The following is a 17,251-nucleotide window of genomic DNA, read 5'->3' as shown; positions in this document are numbered from 1 at the left end:
TTATTTCCCCTTCTGTGAAATTCCTTTCTTGTCTTTTGGTCATAAAATGACCATACTGGTTTGTCCTTTTCATTCTTATAGTTCTTTATTCTGGATACTCATTTTTTGTTGGTTACCTGTGAGGCAAAATCTTCCAGGCTGTACGTTTTCTTTTTTTCACTCTTTCTTTTTTTTCAAGTTTATTTTTTTTTTTTTGTAGTAATCTGAACCCCCAACATGGGGCTTGAACTCACAACCCCAAGATCAAGAGTTGCATGCTCTTTCAACTGAGACAGCCAGACACCCCCCTCCCCGATTTTTACTCTCTTTACGGCATCTTTTAATGATGAGAAATTTGTTCATTTTAATATAGTCAATTTTATCCATCTTTTATTTTATAATTGGTGCTTTTGGGTCTTAAGACCTCTTTCCTTAGGTCAAAAGTTAAAGGTCAATGGGGCACCTGGGTGGCTCAGTCAGTTAAGCGTCTGACTTTTTGGCATGGGTCATGAACTTGTGGTTGGGGAGTTTGAGCCCCATGTCAGGCTCTGTACTGACAGCTCAGAGCCTGGAGCCTGCTTTGGATTCTGTGTCTCCCTCGCTCTCTGTTCCTCCCTTCCTTGTACTGTCAAAAATAAATGAAGGTTTTTAAAAATTTTTTCAAATAACGAGGTAAGGGTCAATGATTTTTGCCTATATTGATCCTAAAATTTTTTTTAAATATTTATCTATTTTTGAGAGAGACAGAGTACAAGCTGGGGAGGGGCAGAGAGAGAGAGGGATACAGAGGATCTGAAGCAGGCTATCAGCACAGAGCCTGATGTGGGGCTTGAAATCACGGACTGCAAGGTCATGACCTGAGCTGAAGTCGGATGCTCAACCAAATGAGCCACAACCCAGAGGCCCTGATCCAAAAAAAAAAAATTTTTTTAATTTTTCTTTATTTTAGAGAAAGAGAGAGCACGAGCCCAGGAGGGGCAGAGAGAGGGGGACAGAGGATCCAAAGCAGGTGCCATGCTGACAGCACAGAGCCAGATGCAGGGCTTAAACTCTCGAACTGTGAGATCATGACCTGAGCCAAAGTAGGACGCTCAACCAACTAACTGAACCACCCAGGCAACCCCATTCTAAAATTTTTAAAGTGTAACCTCTCACATTTAATTCTGAATTCATTGGAATTGCTTTGTGGGTATAAATATGTAAGGTATGAATCCAATGTAACTCTTCAATTTGGATTTTTCAATCCAGCTGTGCCAGCACCAGTTACTGCCTGTGCACCCTTCCGTGCTGCTCTGCAACGCAGACTCCTTGGCATCTCTGATTTCAATATATGAGATCCGGCTCTGGGTTCGGTTCCATCCTACGGCTCTGTCTCTTCCTTTGCCCAAAGCACACTATTTTAATTAGCGTCACTTTATAAATTCACAGTTACGAGGAAAAAAACCTCTCCTCACTCAGTTCATCTTAGCCATTCTTGTACTCCCATCTTCCCTATAAATTTTAGAAGCATGCTATCAGGTTCCACATTAAAAACCTATTACATAGCCATTTTCTAATGACTTCTTGTTTCCCAGTCTCTAAATAGACATAATTCATAGTTATAAACGGTAAACATTTTATATTCCCTCTTTTGTATTAACTATTTTTCATTTTTTCCACATGGTCTTCGTAAGTATTTTTCATAATATATAACATTCCCTCAAACTGATATTGAATAACTGGGCCATTTCCTACCTACCATTGGATATTTAGACTCACATTTTATTATTATAAATAATGCTATCACTTTTTCTTCTTTCACTTATTTCTTTTAACACATTTTTCCAAGAGTAAGTCTAACAAATCTACATATTTTACTGGAAAAAGTTTAAAATATATGATTTTCTGAGTATGAAGCAAAAAAAAGGAAAAAGTGCTGGGTGCCAGCCAGGGTGGTGTAGTTGGTTAAGCATCTCCGATTTGGGTTCAAGTCATGATCTCGTGGTTCTTGAGTTCAAGCCCTACATCGGGCTCTGTGCTGACAGCTCAGAGCCTGGAGCCTACTTCCAATTCTGTGTCTCCCTCTCCCTGTCCCTCTCCTTGCCTGGATTCAGTCTTTCTCTCTCAAAAATAAATATTAAATAAAATTTGAAAAAAAAAAAAAAAAAAAGATGGAGGAAATTTCCATGTAAGTTTGTTTTTGTTTTTTTAAATAGGCTCCACACCCAGCGCAGAACCCAATGCAGGTATTAAACTCAAGACCCAGAGATCAAGACCGGAGCTGAGATCAAGAGTCTGATGCGGGGCACCTGTGTAGCTCAGTCAGTTGAGCGTCTGACTCTTGATTTCGGCTCAGGTCAGGATCTCACGGTTCATGAGTTCAAGCCCCACACTGCCAGCGCAGAGCCTACTTGGGATTCTCTGTCTCTCTCTCCCCCTCCCCTAACTCATGCTCTCTCTCAAAAATAAACATTAAAAAAAAAAGAAAGAGAGCCCAACCCTTACCTAGCTGAGCCACCTAGGCACCCCTACAAATAAAGTTTCTAGTCTCTAAGAGACCAGCGTTACTCTCACTGCGCATCTTCCCACACACCTGATGCCCCTTCTCTGTCCACAAAGACTGAACACTCATGTATGAAAACCAAACACGCCCGACTCGGTATCTCTGGCAAAGACACACCTCATGTCCCAGAAGCGCAGCGCACTAATCACACGGTGGGCTCTGACCGCCACCTCAGAGGCTTAGCACTCCCTGGAGTCCAGGCCGGAGCTGACCCCGGCACCCCACTACCACCAGAGGCATTGAGGGATGGAAAGCCCCAGCATCAGCTAAGAACCACGAAGAGAAAAAGGCCAGCTCATGTGCTAACGGGGTCACCCTGGCCACCGACACTCCCCACAGCTTAGCTAAATGGAATGCAGTCTTAAAACAGATCTAATTCAGCCAGCCGTCTGCAACCCCTAAGGCCTGCCAGCACTCTGAAATCCCTTCAGCAGAAAAGCCCTGTGGCCTCTTTCAAAGAAAGGTCACCAGGACCTGTTTGCACTTTCTGGCTGCACTGAGAGATACCGTTAATATTTCTTTGCTATTATGTGTTTATATGTAGCATATAGATTAAAAAACAAAAAATGCAGGCCACAGTAGTTAAGAAAAAACAAAAATAAAACTTTCTCCCTCAAAGATTCTGTAGTTCACAAGATACAGGAAATATTTTGATGCTTAAATCTCTTTTTTACAAAGGAGTAAGGGCCACACAGATCATCTACAGAACAGTAAATATTCAACGAAGAAGTCCTAAATAAAGGGCAAGGGGAGCAATTTCAGCAAGTTAAACCTATTATGAAATAGCATTCATACCAGGACTACTGGTAAACAGCATTTTAAATCCACTCCCCCATCTCCCAATGGAAGGTGATATTAAAGCCAAGGATTAATTTCCTATTACAGCTGTAACATTTTCATAGAACTAATTTTTAGCCAACCGTTGAGCGTTATATCTCTACACCGAGCACTCGGTGGAGCGTCATCAGCCACAGGTGCCAGCAATTTCCACGCAGGCACTAGGAAGAGGACTGGCACTTCTGACAGGCCAAGGGGACCCTCTGACCAAGCACCAAGAGGCGTCGTGGACTTCCTGTCCCATAGTTTTGCTGAGACCAGATTGCAGTGTGGGAGACTTCACCCCAGAGCTCACTGTGTGCCTACTGTGCGCCTAGCACCGTTCCTGGTCGTCGGGACACAGCAGGAAACACAACGGAGGCAGACTTCCCAGGGTCGATATTCCCGTGAGTGGACATGGATGACAGATAAGCAAATGTGAAGTACGGATGATGGGAAGAGCTTTGGGGGAAATACAGCAGAGGTACTGGGTGGACAGCGTCCTACAGCCACGACAGCGTGGATACGACAGCGTGGATACGACAGGGCCAGGTTTGCATTCTGAAAAGCGAACTTGAAGGGTAACGTGGGGAAGAGAAGGAGGGCAGAGTAACGCAGTATCTCTGGAAAGATCCCTATCACATCCCAGGAGCACAGCGCACTGGTCACAAAGGTGGGCTCCAGACTGCAGCCCTGGAGGCTTAGCATTCCCTGGAGTCCACGCTGGAGCTGAGCCCGTCACTACTTACAAGTCCGCAAGTGCAAATCACCTACATGTGTGCTGGGTATACAGAAAAGGGCAAAACAATTTAAACAGCTGTTAACACCAGCTGCCTGAAGGGAGCTAAGAGTTTTCGCAGGATCGCAGCTTCTTTAGATGTTCATGTGAGGTACACCTGTTGCTATAAGCAGGCGCTGTACTACAAAGTTCAAATAGTCAACAAAGGAAATTAACTGAAGAAACAGACTGGAACAAGTTTAAGAGTGAAACAAAGATGGTCTCTACGGAAGGGCAAAGAAAAAAATAAATAGCTGACAACGCATTAGGAATCTAAGATGGCAAGTGGAGATGAAATTCCAACTGGGAAACAAAGCCGGCTGTAGGCAGGAAGGGGGCAGTCAGGGGCACGGAACGGGCACAAACAGCAGGCGGGCATTCCCATCTGCTCAATGACACGCCGCAGGCATCTGCTAAGAGAAGAGAGGTTAGGAGTTCTGTAGACAGTAGTAGAGAGAGTAGACATATGAGTGAGCTCCTGATGAGACATCTCACGGCGCCAGGCAGTGTCCTGGGTCCATCTGTCATCTACGGAGAGAGCCCATGGGCCCTGTGGAGGCGCTCTGCAGCAGGGTTAGCTGGTCAGGCGCAGGGAGAGAGAGTACAGCATTGACAAAGAGTGTTCCCGAAGTGATGCGGCACCATGAAATCCAAGCTGGACCAAAGAGGGAGTGAACATTGGCCAGTGGACGGGGACGTGGGAAGGAAGATCCACAGAGGCAGGACCTGCCGCAGTCACTGACATAACCCCAGAGTTAGAACAATGCTTGGTACGGAATAAATATTTACACTGACATCCAGTAAGTATTCACTGCAGAAAACAGAAGTCCTGAAAATGTTGGAAAATAGCTAAACCTGGAGTAGCTGAAGAAATAACTATGAGAAATAGAAGACTTTGGTCAGAATAGGAAAAAAAAGTCTTCATTCTTGGGTTTCTAGGCATAAAAAGAATTCTGGGAGCTGCCTATACCTTATTTGTGGGACAGACGTCCCAAGGCCCTCAACAGATGCCTGAAACCGAGGACAGCTGACAGTGCCAAACCTACACACACCGTGCTTCCTATCCTTCCACGCCTACCACACGGTTTAATTTATAAATTGGGCACAGTAAGAGGTTAAGAACACAAGTAACAATAAACCAAAACAAGTGTTATCCACACTGTAATGAAAGTCGTGTGAATGGGGCCCCTCTCTATCCTGCACTCACCCTTCGTGCAATGATGTGAGATGACGAAGTGCCCACGTGTGGACACGGAGTGACACGGGATGTGATGCGGCGTGACCTGCCGCTGACCTGACGACAGGCTAGGAGGGTCACCTGCCTCTGGACTGGTTGACTACAGTAATGGAGACCGTGGAAAGCAAAGCCCAGGTAACGGAGGACCACTGTACTTGGGTAAACACTTGGTTATTAGGTCAGCATGCAAGAAAGGAGTTTTAAAGATCTCCTGGTCTCATAATTTTTAATTCAAACTGGATAATTCTCAGATTATAACACTCTTCAGTCAGGAATCAGGAAGAAAGTGTTCTACGATTTACTTCAGCTCAGTGGACTCCCTTCTTCTCCTAAACGGGAAGCAGTGATGCCAGACACATAACATTCCGCTTATCACGCGGTCACGACCCCACTCAATACTCACTGTGATATGATTGTAGATAAGCTGAGACCATCCAAACAGATCTGCCAATCGGTAAAATGCTGCCAACTTACACCGCAGTAGCTTCTCCCCTTTGTCATAGGCGATTGAATCAGACCCTCTCAGATCATTCACAGGAGTCACCATACCAAGACCTGAAACAGAAGACAAACAAATCAAAGACTTACAAGTTCTTATCAAATGTAAAACAAATAATAATAATCCTGAGACATTAATCTCCCACACAAGGCTACAAAGTAAGTCTTAAAAACTTCAAAGACTATTTCAAAGATCATGTTGCCCAACATTAATAGTTAATAGAAACCGAGAACAAAGGCAGCAAACCTTATGGGATACAATAAAGCAATTCTTAGCAGGAAATGTACAGTAGTAAACATATATATTAGAAAAGAAGAAAGGGTTTTTTTTTAATGATCTAGTTTCACCTTATTAAATTAAAAAAAGAGAAAACTAAATCCAAAAATAAGAAAAAAATGAATAAAGATAAAAAGAGATATCAAACAGAAAAATAGAGGAAAACTGATTTAATCTTGAGAAGATTAAAAATAATGAAATAAAAGGAAATGAAAAACATAATAAACAAATAAAATAACAATAAACAAATAAACAATAAACAAAATAAAATAAAATACACCTCTAGCCAGACTCCAAAAAAAACCACGATGGAGGTAGAAATTATACTATGAAGCAGTAGAGAAGGGACAAAAGTACATATCCTACAGACATTAAAAGGATAGTAACAGGATAATATGAACTAAGTAGACCAGAATACATGAAAAAAAACAAAATCTTTGAAAGACACAAGCTACCAAAAGCTCACTCTAGAAAAAACAGACATCCTGAATAGCCTTGCTTCGTGAAGCTGAATTTGCAGTTAAAAACATTTCCATAAAGAAAACTCTAGGCCCAGATGGCATCACCATGAATTCTACCACACATTTAAGTCAGAAGTAATACCGATTCTATACAAACTCTTCTAAAAAAAATTCTACACAAACCCTTCCAGAGCACTTTCCAATTCCTTCTATCAGGCCCGGCATTATCTCGATAACAAAACCATACAAATATACTATGTTACATGACATTACAAGGAAAAACAGACCAGTATCTCTCATGACCACAGACTAAAAATTACTTAACAAATTTTGAGCAAATAATCCAGCAATAAATACAAAAAATAATACATCATGATTGGGGGAGAGGGGATTATCTCAGCCACAAAAGTATTTGCCTGGCTCCTCATTACATGTTGCTAGATTTGGATCTTGTTAATTATAAACTATCTTAAGCATACAGAAAAATATAGAAAACAATACCAAAAACCACCTATCATCTTGATTTAACATAGGTCAATCATCTACTTTAGATCTTTAATTCTTTTTTAAGTTTTATTTATTTCAGTAATCTCTACACCCAACATGGGGCTTGAGGCTCTCGAACTCATTACCCTGAGATCAAGAGCTGCCTGCTCTTCCAATTAAGCCAGCCAGGTACCCCCTAGATCTTTAATTCTTAAAAATTGTTTTTTAGGGGGTACCTGGGTGGCTCAGTTGGTTAAGCGTCTGACTTCGGCTCAGGTCATGATCTCATGGTTCATGGGTTCGAGCCCCGTGTCTGGCTCTGTGCTGACAGCTCAGAGCCTGGAGCCTATTTCAGATTCTGTGTCTCCCTCTTTCTCTGACCTTCCCCTGCTCACGCTGTCTCTCTCTCCCTCTCAGAAATTTAAAAAAAAAAAAAAAAAATTTAAAAAATTGTTTTTTAAAGATTTTCAAAAGATGGTAACAGTGACAATATAGTTTTTAAATCTTATTAAATCTCTATCTCAACACTCCATAAAAAAATTAACTACAGCAACTAAGATATCAAAGCCAAAAACTTACGAATGATATCTACAACAACACTAGGTAATAAGGCAGACCCACAAAACTGAAAATGTAATTGGGTAGGGTTGACGAAGACAGAATGTATGATATCAGCATACATAGAGGAGAAATCAGAAGGAAATGCAAACCACTGGCCAAACCTAAGGCCTTCAAAAGAACCATCAAGAACTCACCACAAAGCCCGGAGGCCAATTTGAGAACAGCAGCTGGAACCAAGAGGAGCTCTGTACACTTAAATCCTTAGAACTTCTCCAAACTAACCATTTTAAATTGTCTTTTACGACAAGGTCTCACACTAAGAAATTTATGGTAATTAGAACCCAAACTGACTAGCACAGAACTATAAAGAAAACAGGAGTCCAGATAAAAGCAAGGAAGGGACACCGAACCCAACTGCATTCAATGAACTGCAGTATTTTTTAGCACTTTGCAAAAACAACAGAGGAGGGAGCTCTAGAGCCATGACATTAGAAAAGCCTGCTTGAACCAGAAATCTCCAAAAAACCCAAATTTTGTATAAAAATGAACCCAAAAAATCATGATCAAACATCACACAAAAATTACTTAAGAAAGAAGAGCAGAATCACATCCCTACAGATAATGAAAGCACACAAGAAAGACATGTCCGCAAAACAGACAGAAACTATAACTTACTGTTTTATAACATGGTAAAGAAAGGTATTAACAACAGAAGATATGAAAAAACATTTAATATAATTAGAAAAATTCATTCATAAATGAGGGCTAGAACATAAAAGGAATTAGATATAAATGAAAAAATAATTTTAAAAATAAATACTAAACTAAGGGGCACCTGGCTGTTTCCGGCAGTACAGCATGCAACTTTTGATCCTGGGATTGTTAAATTTGAGCCTGATGACAGTGGGTATAGACACTATTTAAAAATAAAATCTAGGGGCGCCTGGGTGGCTTAGTCGGTTAAGCGTCCGACTTTCGCTTAGGTCATGATCCCACGGTTCGTGGGTTCGAGCCCCGCATCGGGCTCTGTGCTGACTGCCAGCTTGGAGCCTGTTTCAGTCTGTGTCTCCCTCTCTCTCTGACCCTCCCCTGCTCACGCTGTCTCTCTCTCTCTCCTAGAAATAAATAAACCATTAAAAAAAACTTTTTTAATAAAATCTAGAGGACACTGGGTGGCTCAGTTGGTTAAACATCTCACTTGATTTCGCTTCAGGCCATGATCTCACAGCTTGTGAGTTTGAGCCCCAAGCTGGGCTCTGCACTGACGGTGCAGAGCCTAGAAGGGATACTCTCGCTCCCTCTCGCTCTCCCCCTTACCCACACTCACTTGCTCTCTAAAATATAAATAAATTTTTTAATTAAAAAATAAAATAACATACTAAAATTAAAAAATAAAATGAAACAAAATCTTCTAAATACATACATACATACTAAATTAAAATAGAGAAGAACATGAAATGGATATTTTTTTAAATCATAAAGAAATGAAGCAATAAAAAAGGATCTGAGAACAAGTGACAGTTAAAGACAAAGAAACTCCAACACGCATATAACAGGAATCCTCAAGTAGGAAACAACAGGGAACAGAATAAATACTAAAAACCAATTCAATATTGCTAAAATACAAAAGATCTGGAAGAGTGCATCATCTGAGAAAATTAACCCACAATGACCAACATTAAGACATATTCTGATAAAACTGCTGGACTCTAGAAAGAAAAAAGTACTTTGAACATCCAGGAAAAGAGACCAGGTCACTGATATGGAGAGTACCTTCAATTTTAACAGCTGTGCTTCGAGACAGAAGAAAATTAATTATCTATTTAAGATGCATATAGAAAATGGGAGTCTAGCGTTTTATACCCTAACGTAACAAACTCGATTAATACTGACGTACAGAGGCCACAGCAGGCAAGAATTCAAAGAGTATTGTTTCCACAAGTCTTTCCTGAGACCTCTGCTCAGAGGCACTTCAGACAACCAATATGCTGCGGGTACATGGGTATAGGGGCTGGTGGTGAGTGGTCAGATATATTTCTTATAATATTAATTGTAACACTAAAGAAACATTATAAGAGAGAGATCATAACATGCAATATGCTCTGACAACACAGAATGTAACTATTTTAAATCATGAAAAGAAAACAGATTGTTGGTAGAGTATGGGTACTGCCTGTGATATATGGGAAAACAAATGAGTAATTATGTAATATTCTGGTTTTGTTATTCCTGGTTGTCCTGAAAGGCCAGAATTCTTGTTGTGGAAGAAAGGAAAATAAGTGTTAGATAGAAAAGGTTCAGTAAAAACCCTTTAGCACTGAATTTTGATTAGAACTATGAGCATAATTCCAATATACTTAAAATTCCAGTGGGCCAACAATATGCCATATAATTCACATAATATATATTTATTATTATGTTACATAATAAATAATATTAGTTATGTCCACTAAAAAGGCCTAGAAAAGAATGAGTAATCCAGTAGCAATGAGCATCCCTAGTACCCAATTTCCATTTCCCACAAAAAGAAATAGATTTTTTTTTTTTTAATATTTTATTTATTTCTGAGAGAGAGAGACAGACAGTGTAAGAGGGGAGGGTCAGAGAGATAGGGAGACACAGAATCCGAAGCAGCCTCCAGGCTCCGAGCTGTCAGCACAGAGCCCAACGTGGGGCTCGAACCCACAAACCGTGAGATCATGACCAGAACCAAAGTCGGGCGCTCAACTGACTGAGCCACCCAGGCGCCCCAGAAATAGATTTCTTAGAGAAATGGCTGATCCCAGATCTGGGGCAGGAAGTGTACTAGGGGACCCTGGAACATTTCCTCGTGGGGGATGGCTTAAAAACTGTCAAAGCACTAGGCTCAGAGGTCAACCTGGTGAGACTTCCACTGATCAAAGATTGGACAGTGTTAGTATCACAACAAGTAACTGTAACATTCTGAAACACATTAAATATATTTAAATCTATGAGTTTAAAGTAATACTAAAAAATAATAATTGGTCATCTTAGAATGACAGGAAACCAACTTCTTATTCTGAAAAGGGTTAGACCACACTGGGTAACCAAAAACAGCTGCTGAGGGCAAGCTCCTTGCTGAGGACATGACCATCATGCCTGATGGTCAGCAGATCGCAGCGAGCAAAGTGCTCTGCTACCACCCAGACCCAGAAACAGGTCATCTACAAGTAGTTTAGCAAGAGGCTCCCTTTGAACATGAAATGAGTGATGGGGAAGGGCATGGCCCCTTTCCAGCCATGCCCCATTTCCCGGGAAGTTTCTCTTTATAGAAATATTCTATTTAGAAGTACCAAGGAAGGAATGATAGAACATCACCATCTTAGAACCTTTATTAAATTAATGGATCTATATATTGAGCATCAATGGCTGTTAACGCAAAAAAAGAAACAACCAGACTATGTGCCTACTACTGACAGAAAACAGTACCACCTACAAAGTAGGCTTTGCCAAAAAACTGAACCCAAACACACTCAAGCATCTAGATCCAACTACCAACTTACTGTAAATACAGAAGACAAAAAGAAAAACATGTTAGCAGCACCGTGGAGAGGGAATCAGCAAAATTCAGCCAAAAAAACTCTACAGGGCCTTAAACCTATTTTCTTTAACTCAAGGAGAAAAGGGGTGCCTGGGTAGCTCAGTAGGTTGAGCATCCGACTTCAGCTCAGGTCAGATCTCACATTCATGAGTTCAAGCCCCCACACTGGGGTCTGTGCTGACAGCTCAGAGCCTGGAGCCTCGTTCAGATTCATTCTCTCTCTCTTTCTTTCTCTCTCTCTCTCTCTCTCTCTCTATCCCTCCCCTGCTCGCTCACTCTCTCTTTTTCTCAAAAATAAAGATTTTAAAAAATTTTAATAGACAAAAGCTAAACCAAAATATTTAGGGATGACCATCTGAGTGACGAAACCATGAAGAAAAAGCAAGGCAGTGGTTACAAGCCAAACTGGAGGTTCCTGGGTGCCCAGCTGGCTCAGTCAGTAGAGCATGCTTCTTTATTTTTTTTAATTTTTTTAAATTTTTTATTTATTTCTGAGAGAGAAAGACACAGAATCCGAAACAGGCTCCAGGCTCTGAGCTAGCTGTCAGCACAGAGCCCAACTCAGGGCTCGAACACGAACCGTGAGATCATGACCTGAGCCGAAGTCGGACACTTAACCAACTGAGCCCCACAGATGCCCCTGAGCATACAATTCTTGATCTCGGGGTTGTGAATCCAAGCCCCATGCTGGATGAAGAGATTACTTAAAAATAAAATCTTTTAGGTGCAACTGGGTGGCTCAGTCCGTTGAGTGTCCAAAACTTGATTTTGGCTCAGGTCATGATCTCATGGTTCATGAGCTCGAGCTCCTCATCAGGCTCCATGCTGGCAGCGCAGAGCCTTCTTGGGATTCTCTCTCCCTCTCTCTCTCTGCCCCTCTCCCCCCCTCAAAATAAATACATATTCTTAAAAGATGGTGGGATAGGATGATAGGGGATAGGCCATGTGAGCAATGAGGTTTAATTCTTAACCGGGTAGGAGTTATAAAGGTATTCATTCACCTTAAAACCTTTCTTAAGTTATAGATCACTCTGTTCTATCCCATCTCTATATATTTTACAACAAAGGCTGTAATGTTTTATTTTTAAATTTGTATTTTTAAGAAACATACCATTAGATATAATTGAAACTAATTAGATTTCATTCTTTCTTTTCATGGTGTGACATTACTGACATAAAATTTCCTTTTCTCTGATGAGAAGACAATATGCAAGTAAATATATTACATCATCCTTTTATTATCTAATTCATATCAGACAGCACTGGATTCCATTAAAAATCCAGGTGAAAATAAGAAAAACTGACTGACTACTGTTTGACTTCAGAGCAGAAGTGTGAGCTGGTGAATTAAATGTTATTTTTATCGCTCTCTGGACATTAATGGTTGCATCACTCAGGTGGGTGTCAGTCAACTTCTAAGAACGTTATGGAACCGACAGGCAAATCGCAAATGCCAGGTGACTTAACAGAAGCCAGTGCCGTATGCTGGCCCATCAGAAGCTGACTATCGAGGGGCACCTGGGTGTCTCAGCTGGTTCAGCGTGCGACTTCGGCTCACATCATGACCCCGCGTCGGGCTCTGCACGGACAGCTCAGAGCCTGGAGCTGCTGCAGATCCTGTGTCTCCCTCTCTCTCTGCCCCTTCCCTGCTCATGCTCTGTCTCTCAAAAATTGATAAACGTTAGGGGCGCCTGGGTGGCTTAGTCGGTTAAGCGTCCGACTTTCGCTTAGGTCATGATCTCGCGGTTCGTGGGTTCGAGCCCCGCGTCGGGCTCTGTGCTGACTGCCAGCTCAGAGCCTGGAGCCTGTTTCAGTCTGTGACTCCCTCTCTCTCTGACCCTCCCCTGCTCACGCTGTCTCTCTCTCTCTCTCCTAGAAATTAAAAAAAAAAAAAAATTAATAAACGTTAAAAAATTTTTTTAAAAAAGCAGCAGCAGCAGCTGACTATCCAACCAGAACCAGCAGCCACTGGCCAGGACAGAGCACACAGCAGGCTGGAGGACCCGACGCCCACGCTGCCCTGGGCTCACCCTGCCGTGTGAACGCTTACAGATTCAGCAGCCGTGGCAAAGCTCCCCCCTCTGCGTAGCTCCCTGTTCTTCGCTCACATTCACCCATCCAACATTCTCCCCCTGGCTTTCTTTCGTTGTTTCTGTTTCTCGCTCACTTAGAAACAGCAGTAAAGAACGGTGGGTAAGAAACGTTGGCCTGACTGAAGTAAGTTCAGGCAAAACTGATGTGCTACTCAACAAGCATGGTTTCTGATTAATTTTAGTTCACAAAAGGTCTGAAGAGCCACATAAAAAGTCCTCTGCCTGAAATATAAAGTCTCATTGGCTCATAAAAGAGGGAGGCCTCTACACTCAAGACTTTCAGACTTACAGCCTTTTTACTGTAACTAAAATATTAATTTTCAAAAATCTCAGTTCTATGTGTTACACTGCTTACTTATCTATTACATGTAAGAATCTGTCAGGAATTTTTTTTTTTTTTAAGTAGGCTTCCCACCCAGTGCAGAGCCCAACACGGGGCTTGAACTCACGATCCTGAGATCAAGACTTGAGCTGAGATCAATAGTCGGATGCTTAACTGACTGAGCCCCCCACTCCGGTGCTCCATAACCGTCAGAAAACCTCACCTACAAAACGACAGAACATACATGCAGTCAGAACTACTCACTCATGTTTAAGGCGGCCATCCCCCCTTGAGGAGCTGCGGGGTAGACGTTCGGTACGTTCGTGGTCATAAAATCTGCAATCTGCTGTAATGCCAACAGGCCTGTGGGATTCTTCCCCTTCTTAAATTGTTCCTGTATCATTGATTCCAACTCTTCGCAGAAGGCCTAATAAGAGGCAAATTACAATAGTGAGACACGATTTCTCTTCTGTGCCTTGGGAAAGCAGAGGTAACGATCACACAGACCCATTTGTTTGTTTTCATCCGTGCTGGAAAGGTAAGTGGATATTCTCATGTATTACGACTTGGAGCACAAACTGCTACATTCTTTCTAGAAAGTAATTTAAAAAGTACAAACACTTAAAACTTTGAAGATTCTACTGCTAATAATTTTTTCTAAAGAAATAATCAAGATATGTCCAATAGGGATGTTCATTCTAGCGTGACTGACAAAAGTGAAAATGGGTGATTTAAACAGTGGGGCACTGACTGAGCACAGCGGCCCACCTCACGACAGAATTCTCTGCACACGTTCAACACAAGAGGCTGAGAAAAAGGAAAGGACGTAAAACTGTTCCTGATACATTTTTTTTATTGCGAAAAAGTTAGAAAGCAATACAGCCCCTTTTTTGTAGGAGAAAATATGTATCTAAACACAGAAAAAGACTACAGTAAATACATCAAAATGTCCATTATAATTATCTTAGTGATGGAATTATTAGCAATTTTCATGTTCTACTTTGTGCTTCTCAGTATTTTCTTCAAAACAGACTGTTTTCAATATAGATTTTTTGAAATTACTTTTTAAAAGTTGAAAGAGGAACCCTAAAACATTTGTCCTTTATCAAATAATCCTAAATTTTTAAAAAATTCCTAAATTAACCAAAAGGATTAAGTTGGGTTAGTGGTGATTTTATACAAAGTCACTACTGAAACAATAGAGATTTAGAGCTTTCCCAAACCGCATTAAAATAATCTGTCACATACCCTATAAAGAAATATCTTAACAAATAAATAATCTTTAATGTGAAAATGTGAGCTCACTGAATGATTATCCACACCTGATTTTAAATACTCTGAGGGCTTCTGGATGATTCTATATTAAAACAGATTAAACTTCTGCTGGTTTTCCACTGCCTGAATGAAAAGCTGAAAGGATATATTGCCAAGGGACAGTCTAAATAGACCTATCAGTTGCAGGAAGCAAGCAGCAAGCAAACGCATCACGTTTAACACACCACTATAAAAGAATGTCGAGAGGGGCGCCTGGGTGGCTTAGTCGGTTAAGCATCCGACTTTCGCTTGGGTCGGTCATGATCTCGTGGTTCGTGGGTTCGAGCCCCGCGTCGGGCTCTGTGCTGACTGCCAGCTCAGAGCCTGGAGCCTGTTTCAGTCTGTGACTCCCTCTCTCTCTGACCCTCCCCTGCTCACGCTGTCTCTCTCTCTCCTAAAAATAAATAAAAAAAAAAAATTAAAAAAAAAAAAAAAAAAAAAAAATTAAAAAAAAAAAAAAAAGAATGTCAAGAACCAAGAGCTGCTAGGGGAGCCCCTATTTAGTGTATCATGAGAAATAACGTCATAGACTGTATCCTGTGGTGGTCAAGGAAGGAGGGGAAAGCTGACAGGTGCTCTGAGTGCAAAGCAGAGATAACCACAGAATTCTTTGTTCTCACCGTGGAATGCAATGATATAGACACACATGCACAGATACAGACAATAAGATGCAGACAGATGCAGATGCCTCTACCAAACACCACGGAGTGTGCTGCTGGGCAGAGGAAGCAGAAGTTGCATAAAACATGCTCCCTGCCCTCCCGGGCCCTCAATCTGAAAAACCAATCTATTTCCACAGTTTCCAAATCCACAGATGGAGCTGCAAGAAGCTCGATTCAACATACATGGACCATACGGATACATACACAACCCCACAACTCAGCAGGTGTACACACAGCAACACACGGAAGTATCAGGTGCTGTTCTAGGTGCTAAGAATATGTAGACAGAAAAAATGGTTCTGGCCAAAAAGGAACTTAAAGCTTAGCAAATACAACACAAAAAGAAAACCACAGTGCGAGAGGCCCTTTGTATCAACAGCATCCTGATGACAGCACATGCAGTAAGTAGCAGAGCTTAGCAGTGACCGGTGAGCACCGGGAGCCACCCAACTAGATCCCAGAATCTAGCTCCACCTGGCAGTCACAGGCCACTGACCTCATGTGCTTCCCTGTCCTAACTCCTAATGGTCCGACATCCACACCCTGACCTCTCCGCTTCCAATGGCCCTGTCATCCAATCCACCTCAGCCTCCCATGTCCATGATCATCCCCTCGACATGCTCCTTCCGATGACTATGCTCCTCTCCAGCCGCACAGCCAAACACGAGTTCTCCACACATCCGCTCCTAGCATCCAGCTCAGCCTTCTCTTCAACGCCATCGTGACCCTAACACCTTCCTGCCATCCCTTACCTTCCCTGAGCCCTGACCTCCCTCGCCCAACTTAACATTATAATCATTCCCTTGCTCACACCTTCAACTCTCCACCATTTCACCGGGCAAAACCCTAACCCTGGTTAAGTTCAACCCTTCACTCTTCCTCCTCATGCTGCTCAAAGTGGCTGGAGGGGGGGAAAAACAGACCACGCTATGTTGTCTCACTATGAACTCGTGACCCTGACCCGATGCGCCCTTTGCATTAACCAAGGGACAGCCCATCCCCTCATCCGGTCTCTCCGCACACGCCCTGCACGACACCCTGGGCGCATTCTCAGCAGGTGGCGCCACTTACTAGTCCCTGAGGAGAGAGGACCAGTCTGAAGCGTGTGCTCAAGCTCCCCGCGGCATCTGTCTGACTTCCAGCATCGCGGCCACGGCGAGGCCTTTCCCACCCCCACACTGCCTCCATCTCCACACTCCTAAAACCCAGACACCAGCACCAGTGCGTTCCTAGGAAGCAACCCCAGGCTTTCCGGTCCTTCCCCTTCTGCCCTGTGTCTCTTACGGGGTCCCACACTACATTCAGATGGGTTATAGCCGATGCTCACTGTGCTCTAGACAACCTGTGGGTGGGGCCTTGCTCGCGGGGGCCCAGGGCCTGCACACGATGTGCTGGAAGTTTCCTTTCTGCACTCCAGCCCTGGAGGTTTTTACTTAGTTTCTTGTGGCTTTTACATGAGAAACTGCTCAAGCCAAAAGTCTAAATATTACCCAGATTCCTTTCTTTTCTCTTACCATCTCTTCCTTGTCATCTATCAGCAAATCCTATTTTATCCTACTTTCAAAATAAAACTCAAAACTTACCACCACACCTCATGCTTGGAAGATAGCTTTCTCCCTTACCCCATATAATAGTTTTGTTTTGTTTTTTTAACATAGGCTCC

General features: G+C 42.3%; 1 protein-coding gene across 5 annotated transcripts in view; it reads right to left on the bottom strand.

The window, feature by feature from the left end:
- Nucleotides 1-17,251, bottom strand: part of ADD1 (adducin 1) — an 84,493-nt gene that overhangs the window by 24,089 nt on the left and 43,153 nt on the right. For all 5 annotated transcript variants that reach the window (XM_077750545.1, XM_077750546.1, XM_077750549.1 and 2 more), the window contains 2 exons: nucleotides 13,877-14,039; nucleotides 5,756-5,907 (listed from right to left, as the gene is read on the bottom strand). In XM_077750545.1, the coding sequence (XP_077606671.1) occupies nucleotides 5,756-5,907; nucleotides 13,877-14,039 (315 nt within the window). The remainder of the gene's footprint in view (nucleotides 1-5,755; nucleotides 5,908-13,876; nucleotides 14,040-17,251) is intronic.

The sequence above is a fragment of the Crocuta crocuta genome, unplaced genomic scaffold, assembly GCF_008692635.1.
Source record: "Crocuta crocuta isolate KB4526 unplaced genomic scaffold, BGI_CrCroc_1.0 scaffold179, whole genome shotgun sequence".
NCBI lineage: Eukaryota > Metazoa > Chordata > Mammalia > Carnivora > Hyaenidae > Crocuta > Crocuta crocuta.
This window is presented reverse-complemented; position numbering and strand designations above follow the sequence as displayed.